Genomic DNA, 24,908 nt, shown 5'->3' on the forward strand with positions numbered 1-24,908 from the left:
AACTGAATATTTGGCATGCATGTGTATCTCATGGAGCTGCACATTTTGAGTGGTGAAAGGTCAAGGTCATCCTTCACAAGGTCAAGGTCATCCTACAAGGTCAAACATCATATAGGGGGACATAGTGTTTCACAAACACATCTTGTTTAGTTTAAATACAGTCTTAAGACTGCTCCTCAACCAACATCATCAGCATGGATTCCGCCGTCTTAGAATGTTTCGGCCCTTTACTTCCATGAACATTCTGATAGCAGTGGGCCCACAGTGGTGATCAGTCACTGTGTGTTGGTTGATTGCCTCCAGCTCTTCTCCTCTCGCCTCAGCCACAGCCAGCTTGATGCCCGTTCGGCTGCTTGGCTCAGTCTCTGGATAGCCACTCGTCTCTCCCTGCCAGTTGTTCCTAATGATGTCATCAGCCTGTGCACGGACTGGGAACAGAATCCTCTAATGCCAACTTCCACGGGAAATAGCCAAGTTCGCCAGCCTTGTTGCTTGCACAGATCCATCAGTTCTGTGTACTTGGCCTTCTTACGCTCGTAGGCCTCTTCACATCTTGCCTCCCATGGTACTGTCAGCTCTATGGTGACGAGCTTCTTTCCTGTCTCTGACCACAATATCTGGTCGTAGGGTCGTTTGAACCACGTTTGGGAAAACAAGCCTTCTATCAAAGTCAACTTCCATCTTCCAGTCTCAAGAGCCATCAAGAATTGATGCTTTTGTTTGTTTCTGTGTCTTCACGGTCTCACCCGATTTGACAAAAGCGATGTGCCCATGGCGGGGGTGATTACCATGTTCCTTCTTCCTTTCCTTCTCTAGCCAGTCAGCCAACTCTCTGAGGACCAAGTCGTGCCTCCATCTATATCTTCCCTGTGTCAGTGCTGTACTACAAGATGACAGAACATGCTCTAGGGTGCCTACTCTGTCACACAGGCTGCATTTTGGCTCTGCTGTGAGTCCCCATCGGCACAAGTTCGCTGGGGATGGTAGTAGGTCATAGACAGACCTGAGGAGAAAGGAAAACCGATAAGGCTCATACTTCCAGATGTCTCCCCAGGTCAAATTCCTGTCTGCGGTATTCCACGTGGTCCATGCTCCCTGCGCTCCCATCTCCACAGCCCTTGCTTGTCTGGCATTTTCTTCCGCCCTCCTGACCTCACACTGAATCATCGCTCGTCTCTATTTCTGGTCTGATCCGCTCCACAGCACCACCTTTCTCGCACCAATTCCTTCACGTCCAACTGCAGTCACTCCGACAATGTCTTTGTGCTTGAGCGTGTTTTCTGCCTGGCTCACAGACTCTGTCACTGACCATTTCCTGCTCGTTCGGGTTTGGATCCCTGCCTCACGGATGAACTCGTCCGGAGAGTCCCTCAAGGTCAACACAAGTCTTGCTTTTGCTGTCTTGAACTCTTCTACCAGTGAAGATAGCGGGAGGTGTAACTTGTTGCTCTTCCTATAGAGTCCAATACTGGTAAAGCTGGGTGGAACTCCTAGCCACTTCCTGAGGTGTCGACTAGTGATTCTCTCCAGGGCTTCCACTGTTGTGCTGGGTACCTCGTAAAGCATCAACGGCCAGATTAGTCTTGGGAGCAGTGCATGCTGGTAAAGCCAGGCTTTGAACTTGCCGGGTAGTCCGCAGCGGTCTATCTTCTTGAGGCCCTCCTCTACCTGTTGCTTTAAGTTCTTGACATTGTCGCGATCTTGTAGGCTTGCATCAAACCACTTGCCCAGGCATTTTATTGGACTCGTCACTATGGAAGGAATCTCTTCGTTCTGTACGTAGAGTTTGAACCTCTTTGTTGTCTGTCCTTTCTTTATGACATGAGATCTGGATTTTGCTGCTTTGAACTTCATTCTTCCCCATGAAGCGACATCCGTCAGGGCTGTCAACATCCATCTAGCTTGGACGTGTGTTCTTGTCGTCAATGTGAAGTCATCCATGAAGCCTCTGCTAGATGTGAGATAGATTCCTGACTCTGTCTTTGGTCCACGTGTCTCACGTTGGGCAGCATTTATCAGCAGGTTCATCCCCATGATGAAGAGCACCACGGAAACTGTGCAGCCCATAACGATTCCCTTCTCCAACTTCTGCCATCTGGTTAGCTGGTCACCAACAGTAAACCGGAGCTTGATTCCATCCAGGTAACTGGTGATGATTTTCTGAATGTGGCCGTCCACATGGTAGTGTCGGAGGGCTGTATAGATGAGCTGGTGTGGAATGGACCCGTATGCGTTGGCCAAGTCGAGCCAAACTACAGTGAGATCCTTCCTCCCTTTCTTCGCCTCACTTATTAGCTGTGTGATAGCACTGGTGTGCTCTATGCAGCCGGAGAAACCGGGAACTCCTCCCTTCTGGACCGAGGTGTTGATGTATGCGTTGCCTGTCAGGAAAGATGTGAGTCTTCTTGCAAGAATGGCAAAGAATATTTTTCCCTCGACGTTGAGCAACGAGATCGTTCGGAACTGGTTGACTGTCTTGGAATTGCGTTCCTTCGGTGTGAATATCCCCTCGGCCTCCTTCCAAGCCTCTGGTACGTCCCCCTTTCTCCAGACTACTTTGAGGAGCCTCCATAAACGCATGAGAAGTAGTGGGCACATCTTGTACACTTTGTACGGGATGGCATTGGGTCCTGGCGCCGAAGCAGCTCTGGCCTTTTTTACAGCTTCTTTCACCTCGCCAAGCGTAGGTTCCGTCGCATTCAGCTGTTTTTCGGGTTCCTCCGCTGGATCTATTCTGTCACAGTCCCTAGCACGTCCTCTCGATTGGGGTCAGAATGGGTAACATGAAGGAAGTTCGCTATTTCCTCTAGTGGAGTTTCCAACTTTCCTGACCTTTCTTTGTCCAGGAGGGATCTTGCGAACTTGTATGGGTTGGCTGTGAAAGCTGCCCTCTTCTTTGCCCGTTCCCGTGTCTTTCTTCTGCTGTTTTCTGCTTTCCATAATGATGTCAGCTGTGTCCAAACTGTATCTCTAAGCTGTGCAAGTCCAATCCTCTCTGTGGGTGAACTAGCACAGTACCTTCGTCTCAGCTGCTTGAGTTCACGTCTCAAGTTCTGGATACGAACTTGCCGCCTGTTTGGTCTTGGAGGTTCCTTTCGCACTCTCTCCTCTTCTAGTCCAAACCTCTCCTTGCCTACTGAGTATATCAAGGTTGTGAGGGTGGTCAGCTTCCGGTCTACTGGTCCTTGCATGGATGCTTCTAGGATGTTCTCTAGGTCCTCGTCCAGTTGGGTCCATGATGTCTTGTCTGAAGCCTTGGGCCACTTAATCCTTGGTTTCCTGGTTCTAGTGGCAGTGTCTTGCTGTGGTCTATCCGGATCAGTCGCCTCGCTTGCTTCCGGGCTGCTTTGAGTCTGTAAGAGCTCTAAAAGGGGGTCATCATCCTCCTCAGGATTTCGAAAGACATCCTGTGAGGTCTCCTGAACATAGAGTTCTTCAGTACTGTGGGTTGAATCCAGACTGGATATAATAAATATCATTACCAGACCTGTTTACTTCTACGGATTCGCCATAGTTACTACGGATTATTTGGCTAAACTACGCACTACGGATTTGTACTGAAAAACTACGGATCTATCGATCAAAATGGTCAAATTTCAGATTTTAATCGTACTTGCGCTTATTTCGGTCTGAACGGGTAATTTATCAATCATAATCATTTTGGCGCTTGCGTAGTAAAAAACGTTGAAATTCAAGCCTCCCGGGAAACGAGTGCTGATCAAGCTTGTCGAGTCGTCACCGAACTGACTTGCGTATTGGTTCGCAAATTTAGCCGAATATATACGATTTTACGTTGCTATCCAGTATACACATCTCTCTTTCTATTGCGGAGAATACCGACGATAATCGATGTATTGGGATTGAGCACGCCTGTTTTTACACACGTCCAAGATGGCGGCAATCAGATGAGAAATTGCGATTAACAGTGAAAATAATAAAAACCATTCAAATTAAAAACGGATAATATCATATGGTCATAAGGTAATAATGTAATGCGAGTGTCAATTAACGCAACATACTATGTTTGAGATTTAAAAAACCCAAATATTTATCAGGAATCAGCACAGTGAATGTGCGTCACAGAAGCGAGTGTTTGAAAATTGGAGTTTAGTCTACTCACAAAGTTAGAGCATTTATTAAAATAAGATGAGTATCTTTCGAAAATGGAAAGAGACAAACATGATTTGATTTATATGTTAGTGGATCTGTGTATAATCAGATTCATATGCATATTCTGCTTTATTATGTTTGTAACGCTGTACAGTTTAATGATTAATAGCATTGAACTGAGGTCGTCAAGTGCAAGATATTGAAAGGTAAACAAATAAAATATATTATTCTAACTCCATTTAATACATCATTAACACAACAAGAACACTAAAGGATGTTTGTCAATATTTGTTTATGTTTTCCCCTTTTTTATGATATTTAATTTAAAAAATACTGAATTAAATTAATAGCTACTCTTAAAGAGCGTATGATCAAATGGTGTATTTAAGAAGTTTAATATGCATGTGGATGGATATTATCTAAATATTGTCTTCATTTAAAGAAGACATTGAAGCAGCACTTTATAATATAAAATGCTTTCAAACACGCACTTAAAAACAATTTTAATTTTGTTACTTATATTCATATGTATAATGCTTAATGTCTACAAATTTCATGGTTTATCGCGTTTTTTTCCAATTTCATGGTTTATCGGGCTAATTTTCCTAATCCAAATGACACAGGCTGTAAAACATCAAAGCAAAAAAAATCACCTAAGAGATTTTATTATTAGCAAGTAAATTCATCTAATGCTGTATGTACCGTTAAACTGATATGTGACCCAGTCATGGTGTTTTAATGCTCAAAATGATTGAAAAGTTTAAAACTACTGACAACAGCCCCAAACTACTGAAAGATGCCCTCCATACTACTGAGAAGCAATCGGTAGGGTAAACAGGTCTGCATTACATATAAACAAGTGAATTTTAATTTTCCCCTTTTCCTAAAAAACGACGCATTTTTCCCTTTTGTACGGGAACCGCCACCATTCCCCTATAAGTGAAAAAAAACACTGTTGATATTTCTGCCTGATTATTAAATTCGGTCCTTTTTTTCATAAATGAATGACAAAGAAAGTAAAAGCACTTGCTTTAAAATGGGTTTTATTTCGTTTTTTTTTTTAGACTTCACAAGAATTAGTCGAAGGATTTGTAACGCTTTCGGGCGCGAAGCTGTGTTAGAATTAGATGAACACCATCAAACCACACAGAAGGTGTTATGCGGCAAGTTAATTATCAAAACCACAGTGACAGAGACGAACCCAGATTCATTCTGTGATGTTTACCTAAAGCTATTTCAACTAACTATGCCAACATACCATTTAATATGTATTTTGGCATAATCAAAACAAAGTGTATGTATTGATATTTGTGTATATTTATGTGTTTTGTATCTATGTTATTAATGAAACTGATTAGATCAATATAAAATCTGAGTAAATATGTTAATAAAACAATTGACTCTTAACAAATAACAATATAAATCCAATGATGATTGTTTGTGGTCTATTAAGTTCATTTAGTTTCCAATATCATCTCCATATGAATATCTTAAGTATATAAAAAATAAACACTTCATTAATAATAACATTGCTTTATAACCAGCATGCACATGTTACAATAGAAATTAAAGCACCAAGTACATAAAGAAGTACATCCGTATTCGCAAAGTAACAAATCTTGCTATACAAACATATAAATGATCTAATTAACACGTAACAAATGATCATTGCAAAAAAGTCTTGGCTTTGGGGGTTTATTATACCAACAAACATATTTAATTGTATTAATACTTCATGAACTCGATTTCAAATAAAATCTGAATAACTGAAAATAGTGTAAGATGTTTAATGAAAATACTCATTCGACCCGGTCATGATAGGGGCTGCAAGATCTTGTTACCACCGCACCAAGTAATAAACAATACATGTTGTTCAATTTGTTGAATTGTTAAATGTGTATTTAATGTTTACTTTGATTGTTTTCTTTTACTGCAATACTTGCACCATCTGGTAACAAAGCAAACAGTCTTTTAAACTTTTGAACATTAACTATATATGACAACTTTTAATTGATCAAGATATCAGTTATGTCTCTTGAAGGTGCTTCCAAAAATACTTTAATCTCCCTGAAAAGAACAAATTACTCATGAAATAAACTTAAAACTTACAAAAATAAATAAATAATTGTCATGCGTGATATATAAGATAGCTCAATAGGATTTAGATACGAATACATGATTTTACAGAAAAATAAGTTATTGATACTTTTATCTATTTGTTTAAATAATGCTGTATTATCTCTTTATGCTTATTTAATAACTCTCGTTACGGTCTAATATGTTTACACATTCCTGATAAAAAGCACACAACCATAAGTTCAATAACACTTTTTGTAATTTTGTTACAATTATATTCACATGACACCTTGCACAAACAATCCTTACGCTTTTTGTGTATTAAACAAGTGCCTTAGTTGGAAGTAACAATTCGCTGAAAATTTAACATTTTGTAACAATCAATTTTATAGAAACTCACAAGAAAAGGTTTGCCGCAACAGAAATATTTTCCTTCCCGTGCGTGGGTGGCTTTGTGTTTGGAGATTCCTGACTGTGTTTTGACCTCTCTACCACACTGTTCCCAAACAAATGTCATTCTACAAGTAAAAAAATATGAATATAAATTATCTACAATCATGATAATTTTGAGTAACATGAACGTCGTGATTATCATATTTAAAGCACGCAAAACAGTACCAACAATGTTTAATGAACCAACGTTTGTTATTTAGACAGACTTAAAATATCATTGATGTTTATGTGGATCTTTCGATTCTCTAGTTTAGTTTGTATACCACACATAGCATTTCAAAAACGTGTCCCACACAGCATTATTGCATTTTTAAGCACACACTCCGAATCAGAAGTATTTGTGCAAACATACAATGTATGTAGCTTCTCTATGAAGAATTACAATGTCTGCCCTATTTTTTAAACCTTCGACAATATTATAATGAACGTTTTGTTGATTGAATAACAAAAAATATACCACACATAGCATTTCGATTTGTGTCTTTTCAAATGCGCGGTTGCACTTTTTGGAAAAAATACTAAATTAATTTTGCACAAACTTAATACAGTTGTGTATTTTGACAATGACCGGGCTCTCGTCTTTGTTTTTTTGAAAATGGTTCTAAATTAATGAAGAAATTATCAAAAACGTTACCTGAAGCAATGGTTTGTTGACATCCGATTGTCCCACACATAGCCGAAAAAGTCATGTGGTACAGGCACCTTGATAATGCAGCTGCAGGCGCAGAAGGACCTCATCAACTTTTAAGTACTCGATTACACACAGACATGCAGATCTGACTTTATTCACCCAGTAGGGTTCTGCTATTTTTTCTCTAACAAAGCTCTTGTTGTTTCTACTCTTTATGCCTTCAAAGATTTCAACCTTTCTAAAGATTTTTATCTATTTCCAGACAATGTGTTGCATACAAATTCCATGATCCTCAGTTAATGGTCAGGGTCTTTTTAATGCATTTGCATGACAATATTAATTTGGATTATAATTCATGATGACCTATTGATTTGTTGATTAATACAGTGATCATTAACCAGGTTTTCCGAAGGAAAAAACTGGTTATTAGATTGGCGAATGCGGGCGGGCTGGCTGGCGGGCTGGCGGAATAAGCTTGTCCGGGCCATAACTATGTCGTTCATTGTCAGATTTTAAAATCATTTGGCACATTTGTTCACCATCATTGGACGGTGTGTCGCGCGAAATAATTACATCGATATCTCCAAGGTCAAGGTCACACTTTGAGTTCAAAGGTCAAAAATGGCCATAAATGAGCTTGTCCGAGCCATAACTATGTCATTCATCGTCAGATTTTAAAATCATTTGGCACATTTGTTCACCATCATTGGACGGTGTGTCGCGCGAAATAATTACGTCGATATCTCCAAGGTCAAGGTCACACTTTGAGTTCAAAGGTCAAAAATGGCCATAAATGAGCTTGTCCTGGCCATAACTATGTCATTCATTGTGAGATTTTAAAATCATTTGGCACATTTGTTCACCATCATGGGACGGTGTGTCCCACGAAAGAATCACGTCAATATCTCCAATGTCAAGGTCGCCACGACTAAAAATAGATTTAAAAAAAAAAAAACTTACAAAGGGGGTTACTTTTTTTTGGTCATTTCAAAAGTTCAGTTTGAGTTTTCTCCCTTTATCAGATTTTTTTTTCACAATGAAAACCTGGTTTTGTGACAATTTTGTCCCTTGTTTTGATTATAATTCCGGGAGGACCATTTAAAGTTTCACAAACAATGCTTATGCTCCTAGGTAAAAAAATTAAAGGTCACAATTCAAGGTCAATGGTTCTTTTCATTAACATTTATTGTCCACAGGCCTTAAAAAATCCACTTGACAGCTGGAATTTGCAAGTGAAGTTGACTGTCAGGCTAGTAAAGTTTGTTCAATACTTGACCGATTGGGCAAGTGCTGTTTTTCCGGTTGAGAAATATGAATTCAATTCCAGAACTCCTGCCACATCGATCTAAATTCTGCCAAAATATAGGTTTAGTTCACAAAGAAACTGCACATTCATTTTGACAATGTAAATGATGTCATGGGCACAGTAAAAATAATTATCGACATTGGCTGCACTCGTTTCATAGATGTCCATGGTCTTAGCTAATAGATTAATAGTGAAAAAGACAGTTAATATATTGGTCATTTGGCAAAGAATAAAATTTCATTTTAATGTTAATATCAATAAAACAAACAAATACATAACTGGTTTATTAGCTCACCTGTCACGAAGTGACATGGTGAGCTTATATGACTGTGTGATGTCCGGCGTGCGTGTGTGCGTCCGTCAACAATTTGTTTGTGTAGACAGTAGAGGTCACAGTTTTCATCCAATCTTTATGAAATTTGGCCAGAATGTTCATCTTGATGAAATCTGGGTTGGGATTGTATTTGGGTCATCTGGGGTCAAAAACTAGGTCACTTGGTCAAATAAAAGAAAAACCTTGTGTAGACAATAGATGTCACAGTTTTCATCCAATCTATGAAATTTTGTCAGAAGGTTTATCTTGATCAAATCTGGGTTGGGATTGTATTTGGGTCATCTGGGGTCAAAAACTAGGTCAAATAATAGAAAAACCTTGTGTAGACAATAGAGGTCACAGTTTTGATCCAATCTTTATGAAATTTGGTCAGAATGTTTATCTTGATGAAATCTTGGTTGGGATTGTATTTGGGTCATCTGGTGTCAAAAACTAGGTCACTAGGTCAAATAATTGAAAAACCTTGTGTAGACAAGAGAGGTCACAGTTTTCATCCAATCTTTATGAAATTTGGTAAGAATGTTTATCTTGATGAAATCTGGGTTGGGATTGTATTTGGGTCATCTGGGGTCAAAAACTAGGTCACTATGTCAAATAATAGAAAAACCTTGTGTAGACAAGAGAGGTCACAGTTTTCATCCAATCTTTATGAAATTTGGTCAGAATGTGCAATCTTGATGAAATCTGGGTTGGGATTGTATTTGGGTCATCTGGGGTCAAAAACTAGGTAAAATAATAGAAAAACGTGTAGACATAGAGGTCATAGTTTTCATCTGATCTTAATGAAATATGGTCAGAATGTGTATCTTGATAAAATCTGATTTTGGATTGTATATGGGTCATCGAGGGTCAAAATTAGGTCACCTGCCCAATTCTAGTTAAACCTTTTGTCGATGAAAAAGGTCACAGTTTTCATCACATCTTAATGAAATTTTGTCAGAATGTATTAATTAATGAAATCTGGCTTGGGATTGTATAAGGGTCTGATAGTATTTTAGTTGATGTAATAAGGTTAGTCAGGTGAGCAATTCAGGGCCATCTTGGCCCTCTTGTTATAGTACTTCTTATATTTATGCCCCCCCCCCCCCCCCCCCCCCCCCCCCCCTCTTCGAAGAAGAAGGGTTATTTTGTTTTGCACATGTCGGTCTGATGGTCCGTCAGTTTGTCCGTCCACCAGATGGTTTCCGGATGATAACTCAAGAATGCTTAGGCCAAGGATCATGAAACTTTAAGGTACATTGATCATGACTTGCAGATATTGATTTTCAGGTCACTAGGTCAAAGGTCAAGGTCACAGTGACTTGAAATAGTAAAATGGTTTCCGGATTATTACTCAAGAATGTTTACGCCTAGGATCATGAAACTTCATAGGTACGTTGATCATGACTGGCAGATGACCCCTCTTGATTTTCAGGTAACTAGGTCAAAGGTCAAGGTCACAGTGACTCGAAATAGAAAAATGGTTTCCGGATAACTCAAGAACGCTTACGCCTAGGATCATGAAACCTTATAGGTACATTGATCATGACTCACAGATGACCTCTATTGATTTTCAGGTCACTAGGTCAAAGGTCAAGGTCATGGTGACTCTACACAGAAAAATGGTTTGTGGATGATAATTAAAGAATGCTTATGCCTAGGATCATGAAACTTCATAGGTACATTGATCATGACTGACAGATGACCCCTATTGATTTTCAGGTCACAAGCTCAAAGGTCACGGTGACTTGACACAGTAAAATGGTTTCCGGATGATAACTCAAGAACGCTTTAACCTAGGATAATGAAACTTCATAGGTACATTGATCATGACTCGAAGATGACCCCTATTGAGATTTTCAGGTCACTAGATCAAAGGTCAAGGTCACAGAGACAAAAAACGTATTCACACAATGGCTGCCACTACAACTGACAGCCCATATGGGGCAGCGTTTGCACAGACCTTGAAAAGTGCTTGAAAATCAAGGTTTATCTTGAAAAGTGCTTAAAAACGATCTGGAGTGCTTAAAAGTGCTTATTTTCAACCATAGCCTTGAAAAGTGCTTAGAAAGTGCTTGAATTTGGCTGGAAAAGTGCTTGAAAAATGAATACAAATATTTAATTTCCATGAGTCGGAAGTCGTTTTTTTCACGATTTATGACGGTTCTGATCTGTACGGGCAGGTACTGGATCGATACAAGTTGGTACGGGTTTAGGAACATAAGGGAGGCAACTACTACTAATCTTGCGCCAATTGGTCTACTTCGGTTTTTGTTGTACGCATTATGCCATTACGGTGCAGACAAGTTGAAATATGCCAGCGAATAAGTGCATTTTTCAGAAAGGGTGGCTTTTGAAGTACCCTTGGGTTGATGACAATGCCGATTCTAAAGTCAAAGCATCTTGTAAAGAACGCAGAACAGGTATAGAGATCGACAGTATGGGGAATCGGCGTTGAAAAGCCACCTAAAATGCAGTTTGTCTGTGAAGCAAATTCATTCGGTTAACCCAATACATTCAGACGTACTGCACAAGACAAAAAAGTTGCACTTTACTGATTGTCAAATAAATTAGATGATACCGTGAAGAAACTGCAATCTGTCTACATGAGTGCAGCTAGACTCTCAATCTGAACATACACAGTACACTATTGCATGTTTAACAGATTTTACATGTATAGTTGTACATGTGTACCTGCTGTAGAAAATTACTTAATAAGTATAACTTTTACAAGCCTCAATTAATACATGGCATTTTATATTGCCGTTGCGAGATTCTGTACATTTGTAGTTTTCTTTTTTTATGCCCCCCTTCGAAGAAAAGGGGGTATATTGTTTTGCACATGTCGGTCGGTCGGTATGTTGGTCCGTCCACCAGGTGGCTTCAAGATGATAACTCAAGAACGCTTGGGCCTAGGATCATGAAACTTAATAGGAACATTGATCATGATTTGCAGATGACCCCTATTGATTTTGAGGTCACTAGGTCAAAGGTCAAGGTCACGGTGACCCGAAATAGTAAAATGGTTTCCGGATGATAACTCAAGAAGGCTTATGCCTAGGATCATGGAACTTGATAGGTAGATTGATCATGACTCGCAGATGACTCTTATTGATTTTCAGGTCACTAGGTCAAAGGTCAAGGTCACGTTGACCCGAAATAGTAAAATGGTTTCCGGACGATAACTCAAGAACGCTTATGCCTAGGATCATGAAACTTCATGTGTAGATTGATCATGACTGGCAGATGACCCCTATGGATTTTCAGGTCACTAGGTCAAAGGTCACGGTGACCGAAAATAGTAAAATGGTTTCCGGATGATAACTCAAGAACGCTTATGCCTAGGATCATGAAACTTCATATGTACATTGATCATGACTGGCAGATGACCCCTATTGATTTTCAGGTCACTAGGTCAAAGGCCACGGTGACCCGAAATGGTTAAATGGTTTCCGGATGATAGCTGAAGAATGCTTATGCCTAGGATCATGAAACCTGATAGGTAGATTGATCATGACTCGCAGTTGACCCCTATTTAATTCATGTCACTAGGTCAAAGGTCAAGGTCAAAGTGACAAAAAACATATTCACACCATGGCTGTCACTACAACGGAGAGCCCATATGGGGGGCATGCATGTTTTACAAACAGCCCTTGTTACTTCAGAATTTATTTGTATCAGATGCATAATTGTCTTTAACATTTTGTAGCAGCTATATTATACCACTGGAATATCTGTTATGAACATTTAGAATACATAATGATATTCAATACAAATAACAGGTATTTTTGGTATGTGTAATGCCTTTTTTTTGGTCAATTACTATATCATAATGAAATATCTTACTTTTGATTAAACACTTGTTACTGTAGCAGGGTAGTGCAGAATGTTGAAATTCTCATAGAATGATAAGCAAGAAGAGACCAATTTAGCAAAAATATTGTCAGTATTGGCCACAGAATAATATACAGTTTTCAGTAGGTCGGACTAAAAAAGTGTTTGAATTTGGATTTTTTCCCTTGAAAAGTGCTTAAAAGTGCTTGAATTTCATTGGAGAAAATCTGTATGAACCCTGTGGGGGGCATGCATGTTTTACAAACAGTGCTTGTTGTTTATTACAATGAGGCAAAGTCGGATGCTAATTTAAGTTTAGAAAAAAGTCTGGTTGATCATAACTCTAAATATAGATATGTTTATGCCCTCCTTCGAAGAAGAGGGGCTATATTGTTTTGCGCATGCCGGTTTGTCCGTCCGTATGTCCGTCTGTCCGTCCACCAGATGGTTTCTGAATGATAACTCAAGAACGCTTAGGCCTAGGATCATGAAACTTCATAGCTTCATTGATCATGACTGGCAGATGACCCCTATTGATTTTCAGGTCACTGGGTCAAAGGTCAAGGTCACTGACTCGAAAAAGTAAAATGGTTTCCGGATGATAACTCAAGAATGCTTATGCCTAGGATCATGAAACTTCATAGGTACATTGATCATGACTGGCAAATGACCCCTATTGATTATCAGGTCACTAGGTCAAAGATCAAGGTCACAGTGACTCGAAATAGAAAAATGGTTTCCGGATAACTCAAGAACGCTTACGCCTTGGATCATGAAACTTAATAGGAACATTGATCATAACTGGCAGATGACCCCTATTGATTTTCAGGTCACTAGGTCAAAGGTCAAGGTCACAGTGACTCGAAACAGTAAAATGGTTTCCGGATGATAACTCAAGAATGCTTATGCCTAGGATCATGAAACTTCATAGGTACATTGATCATGACTGGCAAATGACCCCTATTGATTTTCAGGTCACAAGGTCAAAGGTCAAGGTCACAGTGACTCGAAATAGAAAAATTGTTTCCAGATTATAACTCAAGAATGCTTATGCCTAGGATCATTGAACTTCATAGGTACATTGATCATGACTGGCAGATGACCCCTATTGATTTTCAAGTCACTAGGTCAAAGGTCAAGGTCACAGTGACTCGAAACAGTAAAATGGTTTCCTGATGATAACTCAAGAATAATTAGGCCTAGGATCATGAAACTTCATAGGTACATTGATCATGACTGGCAGATGACCCCTATTGATTTTCAGGTCACTAGGTCAAAGGTCAAGGTCACAGTGACAAAAAACGTATTCACACAATGTCACTACAACTGACAGCCCATATGGGGAGCATGCATGTTTTACAAACAGCCCTTGTTTGTTATTTAAATGCAGGGAGAGAAGATTAAATTGAAGGCCAGTGGCAGTCTTCGAAATTAGCTTTGAAAAGTTACATGCCAGTCGGGCCAGTTACTTAAGAATTTTTACATGCCCAACATATTTTTTTACATGCCCAAACTTTTTAAACCAAAATTATAACAAATCACAACATTTTAACACTTACATGCTACACATAGTAAAGCAGAACATTTGTTTCAATAGTAGTGAATACAACTACATCTAATCAGTCACTAGAATTAAGACGGTCGATCGTTACACCTGTGCTCTTGAAAAGAGCGTTCTCTGGTGTCCTCGTACCATTTCTTGGCTTCCTTTTTCTCTAAATCATTGTCAATTTTCTATTTTGGAAGTGCTTTATCGGGCTTAGCCCCATCAACATACCTAAGATACTGCATAGCCTCTATGTCGACAATGACATTTGTTTACATTGACAAAAACGGAAGCGTATTATTTGATTGAAATGATCGGTTCAAAAAGCATCTTCTCGATTAATGTCTAGAGAAACCGTCGATAAGAACCGAATGTGACCGAACTGCATCGGTCAAAAACAATAACGATGACGTGTGCAAGCAGGTGTGTGTTGTTAAACCAATCGAATTTCATTGTTTTACAACTTACGGCAAGGTGTTTGTTCGCAAAATTGAAAAATAGATCTGCAAATATCAAGAACCGCTTACGTTTTTTTTTATGTCCCCCACTATAGTAGTGGGGGACATATTGTTTTTGCCCTGTCTGTTGGTCTGTCTGTTGGTCTGTCTGTTGGTCTGTTGGTCTGTCTGTTTGCGCCAACTTTAACATTTTGCAATAACTTTTGCTATATTGAAGATAGCAACTTGATATTTGGCATGCATGTGTATCTCATAGAGCTGCACATTTTGAGTGGTGAAAGGTCAAGGTCAAGGTCATCCTTCAAGGTCAGAGGTCAAATATATATGGCCAAAATCGCTCATTTTATGATTACTTTTGCAATATTGAAGATAGCAACTTGATATTTGGCATGCACGTGTATCTCATGGAGCTGCACATTTTGAGTGGTGAAAGGTGAAGGTCAAGGTCATCCTTCAAGGTCAGAGGTCAAATATATGTGGCCCAAATCGCTTATTTTATGAATACTTTTGCAATATTGAAGATAGCAACTTGATATTTGGCATGCACATGCATCTCATGGAGCTGCACATTTTGAGTGGTGAAATGTCAAGGTCAAGGTCATCCTTCAAGGTCAGAGGTCAAATATATGTGGCCCAAATCGCTTATTTTATAAATACTTTTGCAATATTGAATATAGCCACTTGATATTTGGCATGCATGTGTATCTCATGGAGCTGCACATTTTTAGTGGTGAAAGGTCAAGGTCATCCTTCACAAGTTCAAGGTCATCCTTCAAAGTCAAACGTCATATAGGGGGACATTGTGTTTCACAAACGCATCTTGTTATAAACTGTCAATTGGCTTCAATAATTTACATGCCCGGCGGGCCACAAACGTGAATTTTTGTATGTGCCCGGCAGTAATTTTACTCGCCATGGGCGATCGGGCGTGTGCTAATGTGGAAGACTGCAGTGGAATGTCAGGCCTTCTCGACCTGCAGGGCCAATTTTGTTTCAAGGCCTGGTCCAGTTGCTTGTTCAGTTCTTCATGTAAACGTTTGCAAGCATTTGCCTTGGTGTCTCCCTGTGATAATCCTTGTTCTGTTGTGTTGTTTTCAGTCAAGAACACCAGCACTTGTCTTCGAGCACATCAACAACACAGATTTCAAGGTATGTTGGGATTTATTTTAAGAAATCAACCTTTTGATTGAGTTGGGTTTAAGAACTCAAGAAATTACATTTATTGTTCACTCTTCATTAGAGTGGACATCTTGGGCTGCACAGAACAGGTCAATCCCTTTAAATCTCAGGTGAGCGACTTAAGGCCTTTCAGGCCATCTTGTTTAAAGGGATATAATCAGCTTCTATTTATAGAAAGTAAAAGGCATAGAGACTTGAGACTTAAGTGGATTTATATTAAAAAATTTATATTAACCGTTTTCCGGATAATTTTTATGTAAAGCTTTCAGATATTGAGCTGATTTTTGGTATGCAAGTCTACATACAATGTCATACCTTACAGATGAATAGTGAAATTAGTTCTGGTCCATTGATTTGTGGTTAAGTAATGGGCTTTTGACTAAATTTTCTCTATAATATTCATTTTCAGGAGGTTTTTAAAGCAATGCTTTCAGATATTGAGCTGCTTTTTAGCTCACCTGATTGCTCAAGTGAGCTTTTCTGACTGGTCTTTGTCCGTCGTATGTCCGTCCGTCCTTCCGTAAACATTTGCTCGTAAGCACTCTAGAGGCCACATTTCTTGTCCCATCTTCATGAAACTTGGTCAAAAGCTTTGCCCCAATAAAATCTTGCCCGAGTTCCAAACTGGGTTGTGCCGGGTCAAAAACTAGGTCACTAGGTAAAAAAAAAAGAGCAAAACCTTGTAAACACTGTAGAAGTCACATTTTATGTTCAATCTTCATGTAACTTTGTCAAAATGTTTGTCTTAATGATATCTTGATTGAGTTCAAAAGTGGTTCATGTGTGTTAAAAAACATGGCCGCAAGTGGGCGGGGCAGTTTTCCTTATTTGGCTATAGAGAAACCTTGTAAACACTCAAGAAGTCACAATTTTTGCCCAATCATCATGAAAGTTGGTCAAAGCATTGGTTTTCGAAAATGGTCCAGATCTGTGAAAAAACATGGCCGCAAGGGGGCGGGGCAGTTTTCTCTATATGTATATAGTGAAAACATGGGAACACTCTAAAAGTCACATTTTTGTTCCAATGTTCATGAAATTTGGTCAGAAAATGTGTTTTTTGGATATGACAGTTGAGTTTGAATATGGTTCGGATCGGTAAATCAAAGTACTGACAGTACTGGTGTGACGATGCTTTTGAGAGAATGGATATAAATGCATCAAGTTAAGTTTATCTACATCACCACAATCACCACAATTGTGTATGTTGGTACGAAAAAAAAAATTTGGTACAAAAATTTTGCGAAAAAGTTGGGTATGAAAACAAATTTGGGTACGAAAAAATATTTGGGAACAAAAAAATTGGGACCGAAAAAATTTGGGTACGAACAAAAAATTGGGGATGAAAAAAAAAATTGGGAACGAAAAATTTTAGGTATGGAAAAAAAATTGGGGGAACAGGAAAGTAGTACCTGTGGGGAACTTGACCCACACTTGCACATTTTCGGCCCTTTCCTTAAAACATCAGATAAGTTCCTCGAAGGCAATAGTATGAATACACATTTCGGAAGCGGTAATGCGGTCCTACCTACGCGCGTCAAAATGTAAGCGAAATATGTACACAAGTCTGTCAGGAATGATTGAATTAACGAAGAAAATCGTGTATTGATGTAAGTTTTTTTAAGAATTGTGCAGAAAATATACTAAACAAGAGCTGTGTTTGTGAAACACAATGCCTCCTGCTGCGCAGCTTTGAAGCCATATATTTTACCTTTGACCTTGAAGGATGACCTTGACCTTTCACAACTCAAAATGTGCAGCTCCATGACATACACATGCATGCCGAATATGGAGTTGCTATCTTCAACATTGCAAAATTTGACCTTGACCTTGAAGGATGACCTTGACCTTTCACCAATCAATATGTGCAGCTTTATGAGATACGCATGCACGCCAATATTGAAAAAGGTTATGGCCAATGTTAAAGTTTTCGGACAGACAGACAGACGCTTTATATTTGACATTTGACCTTGAAGGATGATCTTCACCTTTTACAACTGAAAATGTGCAGCTCCATTAGATGCACATGTATGCCAAATATCAAGTTGCTATGTTCAATATTAAAAAAGTTATGGCCATTAAAGTTTTCGGACGGACGGACAGACTGACACACTGACTGACTGACTGACTGACAGTTCAACTGATATAGGCCACCCTACTGGGGGCATAAAAAGCAATGGCGATATTTTTCTCAGCCACATAATTGTAAATAGTTTGATATCACAAAATGAAAGTGAAAGTAGAACTGTCAGAAATGACAACCTGTCAACATGTTGTTTTTGCTGGCACGAGAGGGCGATTACACTCAATGTGTTCACATTTTGACCATAGTCTTTGTCAATGACCTTTATAGTATGGGTAGCTTTGATATTATTTATTGCTATCATGTAACTGCATGATTGTGTATATGTTTACAATACACAAAGCATAAATTATGATATAAATATACTGATTGAGCTTATAATAATCTGAGAACTATAGCCAGGTCAATTAAGGACTTAAAATAAAATTTTGTGTCCTGATTTCATGAAGAAATGACCATGCATGTCCTAGATTTCAAATTCAAGGCCCTGGTGTGACACATTGGTAGCATTACCGTTAAACTGTTACCAGGCTTATGAAATTAGTTTTTATTGAACTATCTAAGGAAATCTAAATCAGGCACTGATTTTTCTTGTTTTAATACAGTCATAGATCAGTTGTGGCCTCTGGGTAATGACCAATTTTTGCTTACTTGTCACACCCTTAAAACTTTCCACACGTCTATAATAGCAAATCTGGATTAAGGTCTGTTGTAATCATTCTCAGGTGAGCGACCAGGGCCACCATGGCCCTCTTGTTAGTTCTGCTCTAGAATTTGTTAGACCCCAGATATTGATCATTGCAGTGTGTAACTATTTACCACTCAGCTTACTGACCCTCTCACTGTGCTGTGTGCCAGATGTTAATATCAGTGGTCAGTAATAAAAGCTGGTTGAACTGTTGTAAACACTCAAGAAGTCACAATTTTTGCCCAATCATCATGAAAGTTGGTCAAAACATTTTCTTGATTTCTTGGACGAGTTCGAAAATGGTCCAGATCGGTGAAAAAACATGGCCGCAAGGGGGCGGGGCAGTTTTACCTGTATGTATATAGTGAAAACATGGGAACACTCTAAAAGTCACATTTTTGGTCCAATTTTCATGAAATTTGGTCAGAAAATGTGTTTTTTGATATGACAGTTGAGTTCGAAAATGGTTCGGATCTGTAAAAAAGCAAGGCCGCTGGGGGGGGGGCATTTTCCTTATATATATATAGTAATAACAGCTTTTGAACACGATATAGTTTATCATAGCAAGGGAAGTAACTGCAAATGAAAAATTATGTTGAATTGACAGAGTTGTCTCTCTTTTAAGAATATTCGTTTTAAGCACAAGAAGATTAAGTGGAATTAATTATAAATGATAGTTTTACATTCTGGAAGATAGCAAACTTTTGAATATGTTTTATATTGTTTGATGATTCTGTACAATATGGCATTCTTTTGTCAAACAATTAAGGCGATACTATACGATTTTTATATGTGTTAAATTGTAATATATTGATAAATACATGTTACAATAACACAAAATAGGCAAGATCTTAAAGACGAATTTCATAAAATGCAGCAAAGGCAAATTAGCGCCCCGAGCTGATGGTGACGAAGATATTTGGTACATATTTTCCTACAATAACCGAAGAATTCGTCTTGTTATTAGGAACGGAGTTAGTGTTCGTGTGTCGAATGAATAGACATCGCTGCAGGAATTTAAAAACAACCATTAAACTAAATTAAGATTCACATCGTACATGCATGATATACATTCTTGCGAATTCGACAGTACAGACATTTTCGATTTCAGAATTAAATATCTCGCTTATTTCGCACTTTTCAACACATGTTCTTCTTAAGTTTTATTTTAAATTAACTAACAAGGTAGAACTTGGTGGTTTTATGATATTTAACAACAAGTTTTATGTTAATCTTTTCAAATATGGCCACAACATTTTTCAAATACATACATGAAATTTATATTTTACAGTTTTTTAAGGATGTAACTAAAAAGTGCTGGACGGAAAAACCGGGCTCATATACGCTTATATCTTGCTTATTTTGTGAAAACTTAAAATATTCTTGTCTTTAACTCTAGGACCTAGGGTTACCACATTTTGTATGTAGTGAGATATAGTAGTCCTCTACAAAGTTTGCTCAAATTATGCCCCTGTGGTTAAATTTGACCAAGCCCAGGGGGTCACAAAAGTGAACATGTGCTTAAATAGGGCCTATATTTAAGTATTTGAACATGCCGCGAATATTTGTTTCAGCCTTTTTTTCAGCAGTGGAGCGACACAGGGCCATCATGGCCCTCTTGTTGTCAAAACTGTTACTACCCTGTTCATACCTACCTTTACCCGCTATTTGTTGTTTCGACAACGGCCCCTTCAGTCTATAACATTATAGGGTGTAGTTTTCTGCAATAAAAAAATGGCGGCAATTAGGAAGATTTGTGATTACGAAATGGTTTTTTTTCTCGCAATTTGGCAACCAAGAAAGCGTTGTCAATGTATTATATGCACCAAATTTTTATTTTAAAATTTGGCGGTAAAAAAATGCGCTTTTCATTGTAAAATACGGTAGAAAGTATGATATTGCCATGAGTAAATGCGTTAAAACATGTAATCCTCTTTGACATAGTGTTTCCTTAAAGAAAAGAAAACTCAAGCCAGTTTTATTAACAATAGCAAAATCTTAATAAAGATGTCCAAGAAGTGCATTCATAGTAGTGAAATTAATTGTTTGAATATTACAAAAATGCAGACTTGTGATTAATATCAGGTGCTGGAGGAAGGGGTTTTCCAAACTCTCGTTTAAGCTCACCTGAGCTTGCTCATTTTTCGTTGGCAACTTATAGCTCGTTTCCAAAAAAAACTAGGTCTTCAGGTCGAATGTTAGAAAAACTTTGTTACCACTTTAAGAGTCCACATTCATAAGTTAATTTCTTTGTCTTTATGACAATTCTATTCATGAGTCGCATCCCCTGATTGTCTTAAATTCTTACTTTTTATTAACCCTTTCCTTGACAGCCATTTAGCCAAATTAAGCCTCTCCAGTTACCATAAGACCTAGCTGCCTGCTGACCAGTGGCCGATAGCCATCTTATCAATATCAGTACCCCATCTTTACAGGCATTATTGGAAAAACGCTGTTTTATGACCCTCATTGCTTTTGAACCTGCTATTCTCATAAAAATTGAAATATTATTGAAAAATACACAATATGAAAGTTTAAGCTAATACAATTTCCTTTCCTGTGGTGTAAACTGTATGTTTCTACCTTAATTTATTGGTCAGTTATAGTCATGCAAAGTTGACCGTTGTGTGTTTTACTGTGTTTCAATGCAAATCTACCTCTTTGGAAAGGCAACCTTCATTGCCTTTAAACCTGATTTTCTCATAAAAGTTGAAATATTATTGAAAAACACTCAATATGAAAGTTTTAGCTAATAAAATTTCCTTTCCTTTGGTGTAAACTTATGTTTCTACATTATTTTATTCATCAGTTATAGTCATGTAAAGTTGACCGTTGTGTGTTTTACTGGGTTTAAATGCAAATCTCTTTCCAGCTCATATAGAAACTTTGCGAAGTTGGCGTGTTGAATCAAATACAAATAATTATATTTTGGAATATTAATTTCTTACTTTCCAAACTACAATTCTTCTTTCTTGAAGATTTTTTTATTTCATAAATTCATTCTGCAAGCCTCAAAATTCATGTAAATTCTTATAAATAACTATAGAAAAACACAGAGTTTCTCAAACAACTTCATGCATTTTCAAAATCAATTGTATTATTTCTTATAAAATTCGTACAATACTTGGTATTTCTATTACATTAATTCACCAAATGATATATAAACATTTATAGATACCGGTAAAAATTTAATTGGATGTTGCATAATGTGCCATGAATATTAATATAATTAATTTGCATTTTGCATTTTATTACCGATCGAAATCAGGCAATGTCGGCGTCTTCAATAAGTCTTCAGTTCGTGTATTTATTTGCAAAATTCCAATTTTAAGCGGCTACTTTCTTATCAAATACTCCAGTTTATAATCTGATCGCCGACATATAACTTTATAACCCAGAAGTCGCCGTGTATTCGTGTACCAAATTACAAAACGCCGAGGTAACATGGCACGCGCGCCAACGTCATCTGAAGACTACTGCTGCGTCCGGTAAACATGTTTATTCAAAGTGTCTAGAACCCGTGTTTCTTATCCCTAAATGTTAGATTAGCATGTGCGCTATTAATTATTATGTTGGTCAGTTCAAAGGCATATTGAAGACCGCCGACTGCGTCTTTGTTTTATTGCCCAATCAAGCACCGATAATCCAATATCCTGTGTATTACGAAACACAAACTTTAGATAAGCACGTGTCGTTTGTAAAAAACATTTGAGTGAACATGCCATTAAACATATCGATGTAATTCTCGTATATGATCTCGGAAACAAACATTTACGATATAATGGAATCAAACAACAATAAGAATGAAATCGATTTACACCCAAATCATATTATATCCCTATGAAACGTGTTTATTTTTGCGACATTTTTAACGAGTTATTAATGCGTTTTCGGAAAATGTCCAAATTAAATACAGTTCGAGAATAGCAGTTATTTTAGGACATTACGAAATGCCTGAAGCGCGCACATCCCGGAACGTGATTTACGCATGTCAAATGGTAAACCCTCGTCTTGATTGGTCGCCAATTGCATCATAACTTTAAATAGCAACATTACTGGATGTTTACTCGACAGTTTAGAAAAATGATGAACGCAGGTGTATATGCATTTCTGTTACACTTAAAACGTCATTTTAAGCATTTAAATTGCAAATTAAATCGTGCCGCGTAAAAACGCGTATATATCAAGTAATAGATAGGGTAGTAGAAATGCGTAGATAACAGGGAATCGATACAGGCGTAGATACGCGTATTTGACAGGGAATCGAGAGGGTCGTAGAAACGCGTACCTGTCAAGGAAAGGGTTAACGCATATTTTAGACAACAATTCTTTATTTTATTAACCAATTATCAAAGCAGAATTTAGCAGCTTTAGAATGAAATGAAATGAGGATATCAAGTGCGCAAAATTCGCGCATACATGCTGAAAATAAGCATGATCTTTAAAAAAAAATGGTGCAAATCATAGAATAAACAATGTGAGAAGATAAAACATTTTGACAGGCGAAGATAAAATCTTGGTAATCTGCTTCCGAAAACTTCAATATAGGTCTACATGTACAATTTAAGGAAATTGATAAAACTTGGTCATAATGTCAATGTTGACAAGATCTAGGCCATGTTTGATGCTTCGTCAGGCAGGGCCAAAAACTGGGTAACTTTCAACTTAGTTGAGGTATTCCAGCCTTTTTTTTCCCCAAAGGAGAAAGGTACCTGTACCCCTACAATTGGGAATTTTTCGAGTCGTGAAATCTTCAAATTTGGAAAAAAGCGAGTCGCAAATTCAATGAATTGGGAAAAATTCGAGTCTCAAATTGATGAATTGGGAATCTTTAAAAATGAATCTTATCTATCATTAGGGGCTTTATTCTGCATCACAAAGCATTTTAAGCTCTAGGTTTTAACGAACAAACTACTAGTGATGATATTTTGACAATCATATCATTAAAAAACGAAACAAAAACAACAACAATTTAACTTCGCCTGGTTTGAAATCCTTTAACAATAGACAGTGAGAATAGCCACACATAACCATCATTACAAATTGCTCCTCTACAGGTCTATCTCCCTTCTCTTCATGTCTCTGAATATGTCAATTATTCCCTTTTTCTCATTATCTGTGAGGGTCTTTCTCCCCAAACAACAAATCCTCATTAGGGATGTCAGTGTTTGTTGACCTAGTCTATTTCGGTCTTTAGTACACAGTGAGTTCATTAGACTGAACAGTCTCTCTACAGATGCTGTGCTGCTTGGGATAAGGCAGCTCAGCAGCAGCAACTTGAACATTGAAGTGTATGTTGTGTGCAGTCGCTCATCCTCCAACATCTCTTTGAACATGTCTGTGGCTGGGTCTCTGTTCCTGAAAATATAATTATGATAAGATGCATATAAATCTTCCTGCATAAACAAAGATAGCTTTGGGAAGACAAGTATAAGCATTTGAATCAATGTCCTATGCAAAGAATAGTGCATGAATACAGTTACTGAAGGAGCTCTCTCACACAAAAACTTCACTGTGCGTATGGTAATTGTATTATTGGAAATCTTGTGTTCAAAGTGCTCATGTAATACTGAATATTTTTTTTAAACAGCAAAACAAACTTGTAATGTTCGATCATGGGTTAGGAACATAATCATTCACAGAGAATTGTTCAAACATGATATATTGAAAGTAGATGTTGAACTGAGCATGATTTATTAGTTCCATGAAACCTAGCACATAAGTCAACCATTAGCATCTGTTTCAAACATTGCCAATTTAGAGCATTCTTTGAAATTCTAAATAGACTATACAATTTGAACTGTAACTGAACTGAAAGAAATTCTGCTCAGCTGTCCAGGAACTGCTGGCCTGTCAAGCAGGGCAGGGCTCGGCCGTGAGGGCGACGTGGGCGATATCTTCGCCCGGGACATAATTATGTCGCCCTTAAATTACATGAAGGAGAAGTTGACTTCGCCTTCTTTTTTTACATCAACATTTTTTTTCTCAGCTTTTCCATCTAAAAATTCTCTATTTGTGAAAGCTTATCCAGGCAACTAGCAGACATGGACATTCACTCCAAACAATAACGGTGTAGATCAAAAGATCAAAGCGAGTGTCATTTCACCGACAGTTTTTATAGTTCTCTGTTCTGCAAGCGCAACTAGTACACGCCTTGCAGGCGGAGTTAAGAGGTACATTAACATCGCTAGTAACCGATGAGAATGCGCGTATTTTTTTTATACATATGCAGCA

General features: G+C 38.0%; 1 protein-coding gene across 3 annotated transcripts in view; it reads left to right on the forward strand.

Moving 5' to 3' along the window:
* LOC127843995 (casein kinase II subunit alpha) overlaps nucleotides 1–24,908 on the forward strand; it is a 163,667-nt gene that overhangs the window by 39,853 nt on the left and 98,906 nt on the right. For all 3 annotated transcript variants that reach the window (XM_052373955.1, XM_052373957.1, XM_052373956.1), the window contains one exon: nucleotides 15,826–15,876. In XM_052373955.1, coding sequence (XP_052229915.1) covers nucleotides 15,826–15,876 — 51 coding nt within the window. The remainder of the gene's footprint in view (nucleotides 1–15,825; nucleotides 15,877–24,908) is intronic.

This window comes from Dreissena polymorpha, chromosome 9 (genome assembly GCF_020536995.1).
Source record: "Dreissena polymorpha isolate Duluth1 chromosome 9, UMN_Dpol_1.0, whole genome shotgun sequence".
Classification (NCBI taxonomy): Eukaryota; Metazoa; Mollusca; class Bivalvia; order Myida; family Dreissenidae; genus Dreissena; species Dreissena polymorpha.